The sequence below is a fragment of the Saccopteryx leptura genome, chromosome 2 (assembly GCF_036850995.1).
Source record: "Saccopteryx leptura isolate mSacLep1 chromosome 2, mSacLep1_pri_phased_curated, whole genome shotgun sequence".
NCBI lineage: Eukaryota > Metazoa > Chordata > Mammalia > Chiroptera > Emballonuridae > Saccopteryx > Saccopteryx leptura.
This window is the reverse complement of record NC_089504.1, coordinates 266,232,863-266,253,148: the sequence shown is the minus strand read 5'-3', so window position 1 is coordinate 266,253,148 and position 20,286 is coordinate 266,232,863. Positions and strand designations below refer to the sequence as shown.

Genomic DNA, 20,286 nt, shown 5'->3' with positions numbered 1-20,286 from the left:
TCTACATTTTGAGCAAAGCATGAATCAACTCACGTTTCATGACAGTTGAGAGTGTAATTTTAGAGGCCTGCCAAAAAGAAAAAGGGGGTGTGAACACAGGAAACTTATTCGTATTTTCATTTACACTGTTTCCCACGGGTTGAAAATAAATTTTCAAGAGCACCCCTTCTCCAACTGATTGGCTCCTGGAGTCTGAAAAGATTTCAACTTAGTTAGCAGCGCCCTCTGGTGTCCACATGGATTTTTGTTTGCCCTGAGGTAAAAAGTAAGCCATGCTGTAATTTAACAAGTCTACAAGCAGCATCAATCCATTCAACAAATATTTATTAAGAGCTTTGTATAAACTCCAGTTATGTGGAAGGTGATGGGATACACACACATGAAAGAAGACATGAACGTAAATGCAATTACAAAATTACTTGATCAAACACTAAAAAATCGCTTTACCTAGTTTTTCACTAAAATGAGACAGACACAGCTAGGATGTCTACCTGTTCAAACTGTCCCGGACCTTTATTCACATTAGCAGGTATCTGGCTGGCTTTAGACAGAACAACTTTGGTCAAGTACACAGGGAATATTCTAAAGCAGTCAACATTCCAGGCCATACAGTTTTAACAACGTCCATGAGAAAGAAACCCCCAGAGACAGTTCTGGGCTTGTAATTATCTGGGGAACCACTGGCCATCAAACAGGACACACAAATCTAACATTCATGAGGTTTTACATTTCTTTCTGAAAATGTACCATTTTTCTAGCACAGTAATGAAAAGCCTCAAAAGGAACCAAGTGAGAGAAAACTAAGGATCAATCATAAACTATTTTAGAATCCTTAGATCTGAACACCGATAGCTGGAGTCACAGAAGCACAGTTCTGAATTGGTGCGTCTCCGGGATTTCTGGAGCAGAGGGTGTTGCCAAGACCTTCCATCAGAATGAAAGTGACGTTCAAGTATCATCAAAGGAAAAGAGTCAGGAGCTACTGCAGACCAAAAGTGATGCTTTTATACCATTTTGTAATATTCCTCCTTTTTGCCATTTTTCATTCTTGTTCTTTTCATTTTTCTAATGAGTCATGACTTGGTTCTAACCAACAGAATATGGCAAAGGGGAGGAGAGGTATACGATTACATTATGTAAGACTCTGATGTGTATCTTGCTGAGAATGTCCTTGCTGGCTTTGCGAAAGCAACCAGCTGTGCTGGCAAGGCCCACGTGGCAGAGCTGAGAGTGGCCTCCCGCCAGCAGCCCACTGGGAACTAAGGCCCTCAGAGTTTAACAGCCAACAGGTAACTGAAAGCTGCCAACAACGGGTGAGGAGGCAGACCCTTTCCCACTCAAGCCTCAGATGAGACTGCAGCCCTGGCTAACACCTTGATTGCAGCCTTATAAAGGGCCCAACTTTGAGATATTAAATGGGTGCTGTTTAAGTTGCTCCGTTTGCTATATTACACATATTATTATACAATAACTAATACAGGTTTCAAGATACTTTTTAAGAACATTTTTATTATAAAAGTAATACAAGAAAAACTGAAATATTTAAGAAAAACCAAGTCACCCTTTTAATGCCCTGCCATCCTATTATAACCAGTTAGTAATTTATTTTGTCATCTTTTTATTATATGCTGGGTGTGTTATTTACAGCCATGATCATACCCATTCATACAATTCATATCTTGCTTTTTTACTTAATATTTTCTCATGTCCATTAAATTCTTTACTAATTTTTAATGAATACATAATGTACCATTCATTGGGTATATGTACATATATGGCAAACTATGGGCCTGCATTTGTAAATAGTTTCATTAGAACACAGCTCTCCATGCCCATTTGTCTATTGTCTATTGTTATTTTTGTGCTACAAACTGCAGAGTTGAGAACTGTGTTAGAGACTATATGGTCTGCCAAGCCTAAATACTTTCTGGCCCTTTACAGTTTATTGACTTTTAAGTGGTTTATACTTTGGGATATTTTAGGTAATGCTACTAAGCACATCTTTGTGCGTATACTGTTTTATACTTTACGCAACCTAATTGGAATATATTATAACAAAAGTGTAATAAGGGGGTCTACTTCCTAAAGATGTTTTTACGGTGGGCACTGTCCCCCACCCCTTCTCCTGCAGGAGTCTACTACGATACAGGGTTGTGGTAACGAGAAGGGAAAGGAAGGCTCAGTGCTCTGCAGGTAGCACTTCTCTGGTCCTTATCAACCTAGCCATGTAAGTCTACTCTCTGGATGAGCATATTTATAGTCTTGGTTTGAAGTAAACCAAAGAGGAGGGTAGCAGTAATGACAACATTAAAAACAATGGAAAGTTTTTACTTTCTATTGGGATGAGGAAGCCGACTGAAGTAAACTCTCGTACAGCAGGAGCATATGAAAGGCATTCCAAACTAGCTGTGCTGGCCAAAGGCAAGGCGGGACTGCTCCAGGGAAGGAGGGGGCGGTCTCGGCGGTGAGCAGCAGAAGCGGCATGGACACTGAGGCAGCGCTGGGTGGGGGAGGACGAGCAAACACATCCCAGGCATGAACTTATTTATATACAACTAATCAAATGGTCGCCAGGTAAGAAAGCTCTAAAGCAACTACTCTGTATGTCTGAACAACAACAAAAGAACTTTCCTATCTGGGCTAGTTTTATTGTTCAGAGAGAAACTTCTGGAATGGGACCAGCTAAGCCAATCTGACTGTCTCTGCGATATAAGATGAGGCAGGTGGGTGGGTCTCGGTCCAGTCTTGTATGAGTACAGTGAGCCTCGGGAAGTACAGGTGTCATCTTCTAAGGGAAATATTCTGCAACATAAAAAACAAAGATCAGGATGGACGTTTCCCCAGTGAATAATCTAATTTAACAGCAAAACTAGAGAGATACTTAATGGAATTACCCCAATTATGCCAACAAAGGACGTAAAGACATCATATTGTAGATAACACATTTTTTATTAAAATATTCCTGTCAAAATGTCAACCAATTTAACATACCCTAAAAAAGTGTTCTTTTGGTTAAAACTATTATTAGCCTTTCCTTTCCACTTCAGTTACTCATCAAGAGTAAAATGTACCATAACTTCATGAAGTACTCCGGGAAACTATGAAATTCTCTGTATAGTAAGGAGATTATCTTTACAGAAACTAAGAACATGTCACTATGAATAAAATACAGCAGTTTGAGATATGAACAAAGAGCCATGATTTTTCATGAATTTTCATATTGCAGAGGAAGAGAGAGTTCTATGAATGGCTTGATTCACAATTAAAATCATGTTGTAATTTTTCTCTTTTTCACTGTTTACTGTTCATCACCTCAGAACTGACCTGAGGGTCTGGCAGCATGAACCCATCCGTGAGTTTATAATAGACTATCGTGGAGTCGGACTCCACTATGGCCAGTGTGAAAGACATCGGCAAATCTGGGTCACCTTGCAATTTTCGAGACGCCTTCAAGATTTCTCTTATCCTAAAAGAAAGCCACAGAACATTTAGGATTCATAGTCACTCAGTTAACAAGATCAAACACTGTAAAATCTTGGGGAAGAAGTAGGCAGTAATAGTACACCCATAACGCTGACTCGGGAAACGTCTGGAGGCTCAAACATAAACATTCAAGTCATCACTCACAGAGATTATCCTCCAAGGAAGGGCTATCCTCTGACTCTCAGTCCTTCTCTTCTGTCTTTGCCCCTCTCTCCTGACCATCGTACCCAAGTCAAGCTGTATTTAGGAACCTACAGAATGGGACACTAACAGTGTGTAGTGCACCTGCACTGGCTAAGGATCATGAGTACGCACTTGCCAATTTTCCCAAGTCTGTATCTTATAGTGAAACAATTTGGTAGTGAGGTTTTATTAAAAATAGACTACAATAAATATTTCCTCCATCGTGTTCATAATTACTACTTTTAAATGGCTATATAATATTTTATTGACATAATTTACCCAATCATTCCCTTATTGCTATAAAGTTCTTTTGCCTTTTGAGGGTGAAGGTACTAATAAAAATAAGCTATAAAGGGAGATGCTTCTTTTTAATATTTGCTGGGTTTTTCCAAGGTTCAGAATTATTATATCAGAATATAGGTATTTTTATGGTTCTCAATATGTGTTGTCATACTTCATAAAAGCTAAGAGAAAAATATAGTGAGAAATAAACTTTTGGGGATAGAATGCTCTATCAAGCAATCAATGTTATAAATGACTTTGGCTTGCTTGTTGTGGAAAATAATCTACCAAATCTAATATCTAGGTCTTCAGAACACTATTACCTTTTGTTTACCACCAACTGAAAATCCTTATTATCTACTCAATAAAACCCATGTTCAACAGTTCAGTGAGTGTGACCTCCAGAAGAGCTTTCTTTAAAAGGCAAATAAAAAATGATCGGTTGTTTTTCATTAAGCTAAAAGGCTGGGAAAAGATTTACTAGCATATTAACATGCTATAGCTGAATACATACATAACTCAATACCATAGTCTCTTTAGCAAAAGCATCATTTGTCCCCTTAAGTTCTACTTCCCATCCCTAAGTAAAAATTCTTATGGTCACTCTTCACCCTCCTATTAGCTACTGAATCTATAAAGAAATCTAAAAAGAAAAGTCTCTGCTTAGAAATATTCTTACTGCAATAAGTACTGTTTGCTTTTAAAAAAAAAAAAATCTGTAATAGACACTGTAAATTTCAAAGTGGTTTAAAACAGCAGTAAGCATCTGGGAAGGCTGAAGTTCTCGCTGGTTTGTTAGAACACGAGCCACAAAAGGCTGCCTCGCTGCTCCCTATCACTCCCATTTACAAGGGCATGAAATGTGGTGACAGCATGAGTTTCAAACCCTTTCTAAAAGGACCCTGAAAGAGTTAAGTCAGCATTACAGTAATACTTCAGCTGTCGAGCACAACTGTCAGACAACACTCACTGGAAAAATAAAATATGGCTACCTGGAACAATCTTAATTCCTTTTCAAGAGTCAGCAAAGCATCATCTTCTCTTGAGTCCTTCCTGTCCCCCCTCCCCAATGTCTAGGCAGTCACTTACCGCACAGAGGCACCCTGTGCAAACCTACATAATCACTACCCTGTATTTGTTCATCTGTTTCCCACTGGACTGTGCTCATTTTGAAGGTCAAAGCTTTCTTTCTTTCTTCTTCTTCTTCTTTTTTTTTATTTGCTAGTGCCCAATACATAGTAGAATACTTGGGCAGAATAAATGAGGCTTTTTGAATGAAGGATTCCATGTGGCTATGTCTTTAGGTATATAAACTTTAAAATGTATTCCTGAAAAAACATTTCTCTACAATGTATTATGAAACTCTATTATACTAAATCAACATTTAATTTGCCTTAGCTCAGGATCCTCATTTTTGGTATTTATTATTGTAGGTACAATGGTAGATGGTATAGAATTTGGGATCAAGTAAGTCTCTAGAATTTAATTTCTTAAAGGTTTCTAATATTTGTTTGGCTTTCGTTCACCAAAACACTGTAAATTTTTATATCATTTGTCTCTATACCAGCACTTGGCAAACTATGGTCACCTATTTTTTTATGGCTCATAAACTAAGAATGGTCTTTATATCTTTAAATGGTACATTTTGAATGGTCATATAAGTATCTATATAATGGCCTCAATTTGGCCACTCCTTCCACAAACCTAAAACATTTACTATCTAACCCTTTAAGAAAAGGTTTGCTAGCCCTGGCCACTTGGCTCACTGGTAGAGCATCAGCCCAGGATGTGGATGTCCTAGGTTCAATTCCTGGCCAGGGCACACAGAAGCAGCAGCCAACTGCTTCTCCCCCACCCCTCCCCATCCCCCTTCTCTCTCTGTCTCTTCCCCTCTTGCAGCCATCAATTGCTGTGAGTGAGTTACCACCCCTCCAGCCCCTCCCCATCAGTCTCTTATGTACATGCCATGTCTGATATACAGTGGAAAATTCTAAGCTATGTGAAGAAGCAGGAAAATCTACCTAAAAATCAAGACCAAAAAGACTACTTAAGACCTTCAGAAAACTAAGGTTGTTGAAAAGCTTAAGTTTTGGAACTAACAGCGAATGGCTCTAAAATAGCTATTGTCAATAGGTTATAGCATTGAGGAAAAACACAAATGGGCTCCCGCCTCATGACTTAAGCACCTCCCCAAGGCCCTACCTCCTAACACCATCATCTTCAGGGATTAAACTTTCAGCATATAAAACGGGGGAGGGGGGGCTGACCAGGTGGTGGTGCAGTGGATAGACAGTCGGACTGGGATGTGGAGGACCCAGGTTCAAGACCCTGAGGTTGCCAGCTTGAACACAGGCTCATCTGGTTTGAGCAAAGCTCACCAGCTTAAGCCCAAGGTCGCTGGCTCAGCAAGGGGTTACTTAGTCTGCTGTAGTCCCCCGGTCAAGGCACATATGAGAATCAGTGAGCAACTAAGGAGCCACCAAGAAGAATTAATGTTTCTCATCTCTTTCCCTTACTGTCTGTCTGTCCTTATCTGTCCCTCTCTCTGACTCTGTCTCTGCCAAAAAAAAAAAACACTTGGGGGGGGGGGGCACACTCAGGTTATAGCATTGTAGAGGCAATAGATGAAATGTTTCCAAAATTGGTATCTGAGTGTAAAGTGTGTCTCTTTACAGAGACCACACAGTGGGGTCTTGTTTCTATACCCAGTCTCATATTCTCTGCCCTTTGACTGAAGTGTCCACTCCACTTACACTTAAAATTAATTGTTAGATTTATGTCTGCCATTTTACTTTTTTTTCAATATGTAACAGGTTTATTTTGTTCCTTCTTTACCATCTTCCTTTGGAGTAAGCAGATAATTTCTAGTGCACCATTTTAATTTTTGTTGTTTCTTAAACTAGTTTGTTTTTTTTTTTTTAGTTTCTCAAGTAATAGCTATAGAGATTATTATATGTATTTTAATTTATCACAGTTTACCTCAGATTAACACTAACTCAATTCTAACAAAATATAGAAACTTAGCCAATATAGCCTTGGTCTCTTCTCCCTCCTTTGTGCTATTACTGTTATATGCATTATGTCTCTGTTATAAACTCAATAATACAGTGTTATAATTATTGCTTTATATAATCTTATATAAGGTATCTAAATATTAGATACCTTTTTTTAAAGTTAAGAGGAGAAAGGGTTAAAAAATAGATTAGGGTCTTCTACATTAACCTACAATTTTAATATTTCTAGTACTCTTACTTGTTTCAAGTTACTCTCTGATGTCATTTCCTTACTTCTATATAGTTCCATTCCCTCCCCCATTTTTGGTGTTATTGTCGTATATATTCTTAATTAATATGTTATAAGCCTGGTCTGTTGAATTTTGACAAAGGTCCACAGGCAATTCAACAGAGAATTTTTTTTCAAGAAATGGTGCTATAACATGAAGACAATATACCTATACCTACACACAGGACTACCAGTGAGGTGGCATACCTGAAAAGGCTGTGCAAACGGTCCGGGCGTCCCTAAATACGAGTACTGCTATGTAGTATCTATATGAGCTTTGCTACCTTGCAAATTGGGACAATGCTTCTATCCCACCCCTTCTTCTTACATAATAATTTATACCTATATTAAATTACATGAAAACCCGTTAGATTCCTGTGTGTATCACAGATTTACTTTAGAAATAATCAAATGCAGCAACCACAGATACTAGTCAGAAACTCTGAAACCCAGCACTGATGGAAAATGACAGTCTGAAGACACTGCAGCACACATAAGTTAAAAATAAGCTTCTTTCCACATCCCCCGCGGGCAGAGTATGAGGATGATGGGACACGGATGGAAGGGGGAAAAACTATTAAGAAAACCTTTACATATCTTCTGTTTCTCAAGATATGATATTTACATCAGGATGTACGTGTGTGTCGATGTGTTTTCTAGGGTAAACCGTGTGGAAATTCCAGCCCACATATTGAAATTTAGGATAGAAATTTCCATCTCATTCACATTTGTTTCCAGAGTTCTTTGATATAAACAGCAAAACACTTTCTGACTTACTCAGAACACCCATGTGGGAAACCCTACCATCTGAAAAGTAGCTCAGAGTTTAAAGCCGGTCTGTCTTCAGAGCTGAAGGAAATCACTGTCAAAAATGAAGTGGAAGTTCCCATTTCTGGGCTCCGTTTATCCTGCTTTGTAGCATGGGGGAAGGGAGAACTACCAACGAATCGGCTTGTGATAACGGACTAAAATCGTTCAGCGGCCTCTGCTACTCAAAGCGCACTTAGAAAGTCCCACAAAGACTCTTGGTCAGGACCTCCTAGTCTGTAGTATGTTTCAAGTCATGCTATCACCTTTCCCCATTCAGACCTCTCTGGTTTGTTTCCTTTAGAGGACAGTGATAAAATGAAAATGTTTACTCTGCCTTTATGTCAACAGGTTGTGCTTCTCAATCTAATAATAACAATAAAAAATTCCAATGTTCTATTTTAAAAATCACACCAACTGTAAAGATACTAAGAATAATGAAACATCACAACAATATGATAATCTCACTTAACTTCTTACAACCTTACAGTTAGAAATAATTTATAAACCATAAAACAAAGTTCCTTTATATACACATTTTTAAAATCTCAGTTCTTTGAAAAATATTGTAGATATTTAATCAAATCTAAAATAATAATTTGGATACTAATACTGTTTACAGTTCATATTTGATACAAATCCATATATGAAAAACATAACATATATTAATAAAAAGAATTTCATATTTTTGAGTTAATTATATCTCAAGGAAAAAATTCCATGTGAAGAAAGAGACAAGTGAGTAATAATCATAGCTGTTGAACAACAATAACAGAATTAGATGTCTGTAACACATTTTTCTTTCTCAAAATTTCAGAGAGGAGCTCAGCATATATAAAAGTAGTCATTCGAAAGTTTAATAAAGTTAACTTGAAAACAAGCCAGAGCCAAACAGGAACACCATTTGGCAACTACCCTCTCTCCAAGCTAAGTAGATGCCTTCCATAAATCTTAGTGTTCATTTTTCTGTAACAAGCCATCAAGAGAGACTAAGTGATCTCTGGAGAGAACAAGAAAGTTGAAGGCAACATTACTTTTAACTTCAAATGTTGTTGAAACAGAATGCATCACGGGTTAAAATTAGTATTAATTTCAACCCACAGAAAGCAGTATCTTCTTCTGCCCTCTTCAATGTGACCCAACTGGCGCATGCTCTAGCTTCATCAGTGAAAGACATTAACTCCTTGGTCTGTCTCATTATGCTATTTTAGAACTTAGAACGACACCTCATAATCCAACTCTGAAGCACAATGCAAATTTAAATTGGTGCCCATGAAGCCCAAGAAGCTGTATTCATCCACAGGCTCAATCCTGAAGAAAAGTTTCCAGGATAACAGACCGCCCCTTTGGGAATCACACCAAGAACTTCCTAGTAAAAAAGCAAGGTGGCTGAAATCCCAAGGGGAGGCTTGTTGAACAATTAAGTGCCTGTGTGACTATTCACCCCAGTGGGAAGCCATTCTGCTCATACAAGCTGCACGCTTCTTTTCTGTGGAGAGTAAGAGAAAAAACGCTATGTTGGTTAAAAGCTGCCAGACTTGGGGGTTTCACAGGCAAAAGATTTCCATCAGAGTTAATATGAGGACATTCATCTGATATGCAGAGAAGTCAAATGACAGAAATCATTTTACCAGTTATTAAACTTTAGGCCTCAAATAAAATAACAGTCATTAAGTAAATTTGTAATAAAAAATACTTGTGAAGAGTGGAAATATTTTTCAATTACATGGAAATAATTAAGAGTATCTTTGGGAAAAAGGTAACATTTCAGGATTATATCTCCTAATTTAGAACACTTGTAAAGGTTCTAAATACTGTATAGTTAATAATACTATGTTGCATATTTTGAAAGTGCTAAAAGAGTGGATACTAAAAGATCTTATCACAAGAAAAAACTTTTTTGTGATTATGTAAGGTGATGATATTAACTAGACTTACAGTGCTGATCATTCCACAATGTCTAAAAATACAGAATCATTGTTTATACCTGTAACTAGTATGTAATATATCAATTATACCTCAATGTAAAAAGTTAAAAAACATTTTTAAAGTGTTCAAAGAAGGAGCTCAGTTCTAGTAACCCCTTATTCCACTGTTAGTAAGTCCTCTTCCCAAGACACTAAGGAAAAGGAAGGGTTAAAGTAGGGAGTGGATATGGTGGGGAAAGTCCCATGGAAAGGTAACGGGGCACTGTGATTGTTCTCCAGCCTCAGATACGTTTATAGTTCCAGTGTAAATGTGGGAAATGGTGATAAATCTTGTAAGCAAATGGATTTTGCAGACATTCTAATGTTTTAGAAAGACTTGGAAGGCTACTTGAGCATATCCTTATGTTCTTTAAGATTTTTATTTAGCAAATCTCCACTGCAGGAACTTAGTAAGTTAAACTGAATGAGTCTAACAGCTCATTCAGTCATTCAACAAACACATACTTAATACCAAGTACCAGGTACCAGGCTATGTACTGGGGAAATGGCATTAAAAGAACAAAGTTTCTTCTTTCATGGTGCTTATTTTCTAATAGAGGAAGGAAGATAGTAAACAATCAAAGAAAACCAAATACATAATATACTGAGTAGCAATAAATGTGGTAAGTTATAAAGGAGGACCGCTTAGTAAGTTTGCCAAGAATCTTGCTCAAAACAAAGACAAAAGCTCTTAGACTTTTAGTCTTACTGCGGCTGAATTAGCACCAGTGAACAATTTCGTATCTGGAATATTAAAACCTTTTTCTAAATTTCTAGAGTAATATTCAGACTGAAAGATGCTAAAAGAGAACATTAGGAAAAGTATTCTCTCAGATAAAATGGCTGAAGGTACCCATTTATCACCAGAAATCAAAAGAAATGCCACTAATTAGTGGGATGAGGGCGATAAAATGATCACTGGAGAGGCTCCACCTTCACAGAAGCTACCGGCCATCCCTTGCTGGCACTGGGACAAAAGAGCCCTTTATAATTCAGTCAGGTCAAACAGGATGAATGAATGGTTCACTGGTATTACTAAGCAAAAAAGATTTACAAAACATCTCAAAAAACAGTATCTTAACTATCTCTGGGTTTTATAATTTATAAAATACTTCACTCAGCTTTTTAAAAATTAACTTATAACGTATAAATATACATATAAGCTTAAAATACAGTCACTGTGGTTTTAGTTTTCAGCATCTCTCTCACATTTTACTGAAGAAACTGAACTGGCATTGGAATTGGGAGACAACATAGGTTCTATCAGAAAAAAAAGGCAGTAAAAAAACGGAAACACTTTTTCATACCTTGCTATCAGTCCTTGTGTAAGTTACTGAAGATATTTTTCCACTTATATAACTACCCGTAATACTAATATTATTCCAGAAACCTGAAATCCTATTAACATAACTGTGTTGTAATATACTTCTCCCATTTAGGGACACTCAGCAAATACCAGTGGCAAGGTGGTCCAAAAGCAGCTAATCAAGCCCTCTGAACATAAATTTGTCCTCATTTGCTAGACTAGCACTGGAAAAGGCCCCTGGCTTTCGTTAGGATTCCTCCTGCTGTCTCCTCTTTCAATTTGTCAGATCTCTTCGACTTCTATGAATTTGCTGATATGGTTTCATACCACTGCTGGGGTGGGGAAACCAGAGTCCTCACAGTCCCTCCGGTCATTTACCAAACATGCTACATGGATTCGTAGATTCATTTGAGTAAGAAACAGTCTAGAGTACCGTACTTTCCCTACACATATACAATCCAAATACATAACTTAATAGTAGTGCTTTAAAATGTAAGCTAAAAATTATTTTACACCAACATTAAGTAGTTTTTTTAGATGAGAGAAAATGTGTCCTGTCTTTTGAGAAATACAACCTTATTCTCCATCCCACTAGATCGTCAGATATAGGTACTTTTCCAATTCTATTCTCCTATGGAAAACCAGCAATTAGTATTCAATCAATTCTTTCTCAAGGGGAGCACTGATGAATATAGGCACCAGTTTGTAGTCCTTCTCCTATCTCAGTACCCACAAGGCAGACGGGCTGCAGACCTGGTAATCCCACTCCTTTTCCTGCATGCCAACTTTTAACTGAAAGACCTGAGACTTGAAAAGCATGCCAGTGTTTTAACTATGAACATATACTACATAAAAGTGCTTTACAGAAAATACTGGTCACAAACGACTTTTGCTCAGAGTAGTGCATTCACTCACTGCCACTGTAATCCAGATTCACTCTACAGAATCTGTCTGCACTCTCACCAAAACTATGGAAATGAGATCACCAGGTTCAAAGCCTGGAAAACTAAGTGGGAAATGGATACAAAAACTGTGTAGGCAATCTTAGAAATTCAGACAGATATAACATCAACTGTTACCTAAAATTGTTAGATTTTAAGGAGTTGGCAAATACACATACACCATAAAATAAATAATGGAAAGAATAAGCCAGGTAAACATATATGCCACTCTGACACTCAATAGTCAAGACAGCCACTGAAGTGGTTTTAAAGCATACAGTGAGCTTATTTCTTGTCATCACTGGGAAAATAGTTTATGACTAAGCTGTAGTTAACTATGTAAATGATAGTTGAGTCCAGTTTTACAATCTTGGTACTTCAATAAAGGGGACAGCTATGTGTTACATGCTATACGCCCTGTAATAGCATGACATTGCACCTCCAGCAAAATGCCCTCTCCGCAGGCTCTCCCAGGCATTGCATGCTACCCAGATTCCCTAGTCATAAAAATATTATGTAAAGTTTCTAAGGAATAAAGAACATTTTTAAAAAAACCTTACTTTACTCAAAGAGCTGAGCAGCCTAGTCTAGGAGGGCAATTTACAACTCGTGTGCTCAGATTAGTTGTACAGTGTATGGAAAATAATTTGTTTCTAATAGTGAAATATCACAGCTGGCATGTTAGTTTTCATACAAATTCAAAATAAATTAATATTCCCTGTAATATATCATTATCTACACCCACTCACATTCTACCATGCCGTTTGTTTTTTTTTAACTGAGATATAACTGACATAAAATATTGTGCAAGTTTAGGTGTACAATGTGATGAACCAACCTGTTACACAAAGACCGAAGTCACCGCCCACCTGTTATGGCTGAGGGAAGCGTTGATGGACGTGGGCACCACCGTCTGTGGCCCTTCTCCTTCTATCTCTGTACCGACAAGGCAGATGAGCTGCAGGTCCGGTAAGCCCACACAGTTCACCTCATGCCAACTTTTACCTGAAACAGCGTCATGAAATGGACAATAATGTTCACCAAAAATCAAAGATAAAAATTCTAAACTCCTATCTACTATTCAGCTGAGTAAACATCACTTATAACGCTATCTTCTCTTTACATTTTTAGTTATCTTCTCTTTACATTTTTATTTATCTTCTCTTTTATTTTATTATCCAGTAATTCCCAATGTAAATGAATGAAGAAATTACAAAATTGACAAAATTAAAAGCAAATGCATAAATGATGGCTTATTATAATGTCAACAGTGCTATATCCCAGCCCAACTCCCTAATCCTCTACCATGGCCCCCATTATAAAGCAATATAAACAAAAAACTTACTCTCCATGAGGTCCAGGTAAACCAAGAATGATATATAAACTTGGGTAGCATCTCCTATATCTAATTCCATCATTTCTAAATACTGAAAATCAAAATGTAATTGTTAAACAGAGAAGGAAGACTCTCAATATTTTCTTTCACTCAATCAACAACTATTTATTAAATATACAGTGTGTCCGTAAAGTCATGGTGCACTTTTGACCGGTCACAGGAAAGCAACAATAGACGATAGAAATGTGAAATCTGCACCAAAGAAAAGGAAAACCCTTCCAGTTTCTGTAGGATGATGTGGCAGCATGTGCACATGCGCAGATGATGACGTAACACCGTGTATACGGTGGAGCAGACCACGGCCATGCCAGTCGAGATGTGGATGGTACAGAGGAAAGTTCAGTGTGCTCTGTGGCTCGCTAAATTCGAATCCGTAACCAAAGTGCAACGTGACTATCGGCACGTTTATAACGAAGCGCCACCACATAGGAATAACATTACTCGGTGGGATAAGCAGTTGAAGGAAACCAGCAGTTTGGTGGAGAAACCCCGTTCTGGTAGGCTATCAGTCAGTGACAAGTCTGTAGAGGCTATACAGGATAGCTACCAAAGGAGCCCTAAAAAATCTGTGCGTGAGCCCACATCAAACTGCACTGAATAGGTATGAAACTGGGCGAGTTTTCCTTTTATTTGGTGCAGATTTCACATTTCTATCGTCTTTTGTTGCTTTCCTGTGACCAGTCAAAAGTACACCATGACTTTACGGATGCACTGTATATCATTTTTATAGCTCAATTCTAGGTATAGTAGGAACTACAAGGCAATATAAGACCTGATCCCTGCATCTAAAAAACTTGCAATTATTAGAGTAAACACATGGCACATTTGCAACTGTTAGGCAAATAACAATACATGATTAAAAAGTAATTAAAAAACAAGTGAGTGTAATTAAAAAAATGACACAATACATCAGAGAAGCTATATAGTACTGGTGTTTCACTTCTTATCTTTATTATATGCAGCTTAAGTGTCTGTTTGTCGCCGATAGCTTATTGGTTGCTTGCGTAACTGTACTAGCCAATGGGGTGAAGTTGCCACAGCATTCAAATAGTCCCGCCTTCTGGCATGCCACCTCACAAATTGAGGTTGAATATTGGAGCAATTATTATGCTGTTAAGAAATCTTAACACCAGAAGGGGTCTTTGCAATGGTACAAGACTAGAGGTTCTCCAATTGAAAAATAATGTCATAATAGCTAAGTCTTTGACTGGCTCCTCTAAAGGTGAAATACATGTCATTCCAAGAATTTATTTGGCTCCATCTCAAACAGGGTTGCCATTTCAATTGAGACGTAGACAATTTCCTGTAAAACTTGCCTTTGCTATGACCATCAATAAGTCTCAGGGCCAAACGCTTAAGCGTGTTGGCATTTTTTTACCTGAGCCTGCATTTGGACACGGTCAACTTTATGTTGCCTGTTCAAGAGTTCGTGAAAGAACGAACGTAAAATTAAAAATAATTGATGGTCCTCTGCAAGGCAAGCTTAAAAATGATGGGAAGATCTACACAAGAAATGTTGTGTACAAAGAGATCTTTGACATGTGAATTAACATTTTATTATTTAAATCACCTTTATTTATTGAGCTAGAGGTGGCTCTTAAGAAATGTACCGCCAGTGGTTTCCTTCATTGCACTCTACTTTAAGCAATTAAGCAAGTAGAAGGGGGAAACCCTGTGGGGCAGTAAGCAAAGGGGCATCCTCGCCGCCTGCCCTGGGTAATTCAGTTTGAATTAGCAGACACCTTTGCACAAATCATTTTAATTACAATTTATAATATCTAGAACAGCGGTCATTTCGTATGACCGCGGGCTTTCTAGTATACTTATATCGTGCTTACTACATGTCAAGTGCTTTACAAATGTTAACTGATTTCATCCTGTAATAACCCTATGAGGGAAGTACTCTTATTATCCCCATTTTAAAAACAGATGAGAAAAGTGGGGCACAATGAGATTAAACAATTTGCCCCAAATCACAAAACTGGTGACAGAACCAGGAGTCAAACTCAGGCCATATGGCTTTGAGTTCATGTTCCTAACCACCATGCTCTCTCCATGTTTTGGTTTTTCTTTTAAGGGCACTTAATAAGGTCTCCATGTTACTGTTTCTCGCTCCTGGAGGGGGAACAAGGGGACAGTGCAGGAGGTGAAAATTAAACAAGATAAAATGAGAAGAGGTAACTCTTTCGATTTACATCTTCAAATTTTTCCATTTCTTGACTGTTTTTAAATGAAATACTGCCTTCTACAGAAGACTGCAATTGTACCAAGGTTACTAGACTAAGTCCCCAGATTCCTACAACCCCCGCCCCCAGCCCCACCCCCATCTCCAGTCACTCATTGTTCATTCATTGCTTGGGACATTACTGACACAAGGCAGCAATTTGCCAAGCAGAAGCAAGCAAGGAACTCTCTTTCTCTCCCTTCCCGCTAATACAGAAAAATACGCCCACAATGTGAGCAGTTCTGCTCTGGGGAAGAACCTATTCAAACTTTAAAAGAAATTCGAAAAATTGGGTATCTGCACTGCGGCAAAAGCAAGACGCACACTCTGGGCCCAAGGCTAAGCGCCTAAACCTTTATCCTTATAGATTCCTACATCTCACCCACGGCCCACAAACTGTTTTTGCGTGGTCAGTGTGCGGATTTAAATGAGACCATCCTCAGAACCAGCCCTAGATGCAGGGGCTATTGTTGGCCTCCGGTTAGAGCGGGGCCCGGTTTGTTCATTCCTCCGCTTTAAGAATGGCGAAGAGCGGGAGGTGGGGGTCGTGTCAGAGCAATAGTTAGACTCAATTAAACAAACAAAAACAACACTGCCTGTGGATGGCAGTGTGCACGCGGGTCCCCCTCCGAGAGGGTCGCGCGCGACCTCAGCGGCCGGCCCGGCGGGGTGGAGGGTTAGGACGGGGTTCGACCTGGGGTGAGGGCCTGCACCGGCGCCCCGCTCCTGTCGCGCCTCCTGACCTTTGGGTGTGTGCCCATCCAGGCGTCCTCTGGGGCCCATGAGTGAGGGCCGCCGCCGCCGCCGCCGCCGCCGCCGCCGCCGCCACCGCCTCCGCCGCCGCGGCCCAGGCCCAAACCGCTGCAGCCCGGGGTTGGCTCGGGATCTCCGCGCGCTTCCATGCCGGGCAGAGGTGCGCGCACACTGTGCACCGCGCGCCGCGGCCGGCCAGAAGCCGGGCCGCGCGCTTCCGGGTTCCGCCTCCCCCCCGGCCGCGCGCTCACGGGTTCCGCCTCCAGCCGGCCGCTGCCTCCGCGCGGGAGGGCTCGGCTAAGTGAGAGCGGCTGCTCCTCCGGACAAAAGTAGCTGGAATCTTCGCGGACGCCCTCTCGTTTTGCTCTGCGTTTTTTCAAGTCTGGGCGGATACTAGGAGTGAAGAAGGTTCCTTACATCACTGCTGTTTGCAGCTCCATTGAGAAAGTAGGGAATACATCAAGACTCTTTGCCTTCAGCATTGGGTCCAAGTCTCTCATTCCTGGGAACAGGAAAAGCCTCATTCAGTGTCACGTGAGCTTAAAGTGTGGAAGCGGGCGAGCTCTCTATAGAAGAAAATAGAAGAACAGAGTGCCAAGAGCATTTTTATTATTTTTCTTTTTAGGATGGACTCACCTTTCGGGATTAGAGGAGCAAGTATAAGCAGGAGTTGTTGAATGAGTGATCAGAAAAGTAGATGCAAACCAGCATTAAAGTGTGACCAAGGAAGCCAAGGGTGAAGGATTTCAAACAGTCAGGGTGGACCATTGTAAGCATTTATGGATTTACTGTGAGTGAAATGGGGAGGCACTGGAAGTTGCCATTAACATTTAATAGCATCCCTCTGGCTGATGTGGGGCGAATAGACCTTAGGGGGCAATGGCAGGCGGGGAGACTGGTTAGGAAGCTATGGCATTGAAATGACTCTCAAGATTGAAAGTCGTATGCAGAAAGAGAACCTCTGCTTCCAAATATGACAAAGACCCTACTGGACCCCCCCCCCCCCCCAGTAGAAAAGATCTTTAAAACTAGGGCATGATACAAAAAGGAACCACCTGAAATACTGGATTGCAAACAGAAGCAGGCTGATTTTGGTGGGAAGGGCAGCTTGCTTGAAGGTGGGCAGATGAAGAGCTAAACAAGAAAGTTTCCCTTTCCTTGGCATTTAGGTTAAGGCTAAGTGCAGTGCAGGGGGGCAGGCTCAGCAACAACAAGGGTTCACGTGGAAAACCTTTCTGGTTTTTATTTTTATTATTATTATTATTATTATTAATCTCGGGAGCCAGAAAAATGAAGGCAAGAAATTTGAATGCATAAGAAATTAAAAATCCCATAAGAGAACAAACCAGAGAGGGGATTCCCAACCTCTTACTGTTCACATCTCTGACAGATCCTGAACAACTTGAAACTGAATCACAGCAGTTCAGTTAAAAATACACTATCTGAACTGAGACCAGAGCTATCCCCCAAGAAACAGTTTGCAGTTCAAATTCAGCCAAGAAAATTACCTACCAATACATAGGAAGTAACAATCATCACAGAAAAATAATAGAATCTAAAACCTCCACAACGTATCATTCATAAAGTTCAAGATATGATTTAAAATTACTGACATGTGGAAATCAAGCAAATGGATCACATTTTCTAGAGTCCATCCCGAAATCAGATGTTGAAAATGACAGATCAGGATTTGAAAATAATTATTATAACTATCCTCAATGAACTATAATAAAACACGTTTTCTGTGAACAAAAATTTTAGGAAACAAATAGAAAAACTCAGCAGAGAAAAAAAGTATCAAATAGAAATTCTGGAAAATTTCAAAAGTAAAAAATTTCACTGGGTAAATTTAACAGCCAAATTACAGAGGGGGGGGAAATAGTGAACTTGAAGATAGAGCAATAGAAATCATCCAAGGTGAAGAACATGGAGAAAAATTATTTTTAAAAAATGAACCGAGAGCTTCAGAGACCTACTCCACGATATCTAACAATCCAACATACATATAAATAGAATACCAGATAGGGAAAAGAAAGAAAATAGGACAAGAAAAAACTGAAGAATAAAAATTCCCCCAAATTTGATGAAAGAAATTTGCAGAAACAAAATGTTAAACGAACACCAAGAACACAACAAAGTCCACACTAAAGTCAAACTGTTGAAAGCCAGATAAAAAGTTTGACTGCATCAAAAGAAGTGTTTATATTACATACAGGGAGAAGAAATACATCTATTCCTGAATATGATGTAAAACCACACGTGAAGATTCATTCATAAGCTTCCCTAGAATGTATTTCATTTGAATCATCAACCCTTGTCTCCACAAAGCAGCTGCTAAGCCCTAAAGAAGTAAATGGGACCCTGGCCTGTGGCTCAGTGGATAGACCGACAACCTGGCATATGAATGTCCCCAGTTCAATTCCAGGTCAGGGCACACGGGAGAAGTGACCATCTGCTTCTCTCCCCCTTCTTGCCCTCTTCCCCTCCTGCAGCCAGTGAATGGATTGGTTCAAGCATGGCCCTAAAAATAGCTCAGTACTGGAGCACTGGCCCCAGATGGGGTTGCTGGGTAGATCCTAGTAGCGGCACATGCAAGAGTCTGCCTCATTATCTCCCCTCCTCTCACCTAAAAAATAAATAAATAAATAAGAAGAAGAAGAAGAAGAAGAAGAAGAAGAAGAAGAAGAAACAAAGGGCACTGAAATTAGTAAGCTCCTTGAAGCACTAAAGACTGACATTAATTCAAATAATTAGAAGTGAATAAATGTTTCTTTCTAACCTCTAAAGATTCCAGTCAGTTCATATGATGGTATTTATGGAAGCAGTGAGAGCATTTCATTCTTAATATGGGTAGAGGGGATATTTTAGAAATTAGTAAGGGGATCCAATGGAATTAGGTACCATGTGAACAAGGCTCAACCATATTCAGGGGAAGATTTTCAGTTTAAGCTTAAGAAAAAAAGGGGATTGGGGAATCTCAGAAGGATACAGAAAGAACCATAAACTGAAAAAGCAATGGCTAATGGTACCCTTTGGCAAACAGATGACATTCTATTGCTTACCAAAAAAAGCATGACACATTTAAGCATGCATATTAATGCTTTGGCTTTTAGTGCCTATTTTAAAAAGTTGAATGAAAATGGAGTATCTCTTGGTTTTCACATTAAGCCATGGAAATTTACAAATAAAATCTTGATGATTTGGAATGGTTAAGAAAAAAAAAGGATTTTGGAACACAAACACAACCTAGTATTTAAAGTACTAGAATCAAAACGACTATTGTGGCAATCTAGAGTGAAATCCACAGAGAACAGGTTAGAGTTTCAGCTTTTGATAGACTGTAGGATTTCTCCTTTTATAATTGCCTCCGTGGTTCACTATATTAGAGAATCAAAGTGGTTAGGGGAAAAGCTAGGTAAGTAACAACAATAAAATTCCCCCTGGGTGGACTGGGTTCATCAAATTCTGTGTAATCTGGCACTTGCTGTACTGATTCCTCATCATGATATCTGAGTCAGACCACTTTAGTCCCACACAAAAAGTCTGTAATGGCTAGGCAGAGACATATTAATTCAGTTAGAGTCTCAAGAGGAAAAACAAGAGTTATAATGTGAATTTTTAGTGTTATAAAGAAAAACATTAAGACTGATTTCAAGTTGGAA

The 20,286-nt window shown here is 39.2% G+C and overlaps 1 protein-coding gene across 1 annotated transcript; it reads right to left on the bottom strand.

Annotated features, from left to right (window-relative positions):
• Nucleotides 1-307: 307 nt before the first annotated feature.
• TSEN15 (tRNA splicing endonuclease subunit 15) lies at nucleotides 308-16,845 on the bottom strand. Its single transcript, XM_066361711.1, has 5 exons — nucleotides 16,615-16,845; nucleotides 13,597-13,678; nucleotides 13,121-13,256; nucleotides 3,325-3,466; nucleotides 308-2,802 (listed from the first exon to the last, which is right to left on the bottom strand). The coding sequence occupies exons 1-5, from the start codon at nucleotides 16,771-16,773 to the stop codon at nucleotides 2,782-2,784; spliced, it is 540 nt and encodes a 179-aa protein (XP_066217808.1). The 5' UTR covers nucleotides 16,774-16,845; the 3' UTR covers nucleotides 308-2,781.
• Between the last annotated feature and the right edge of the window lie 3,441 nt (nucleotides 16,846-20,286).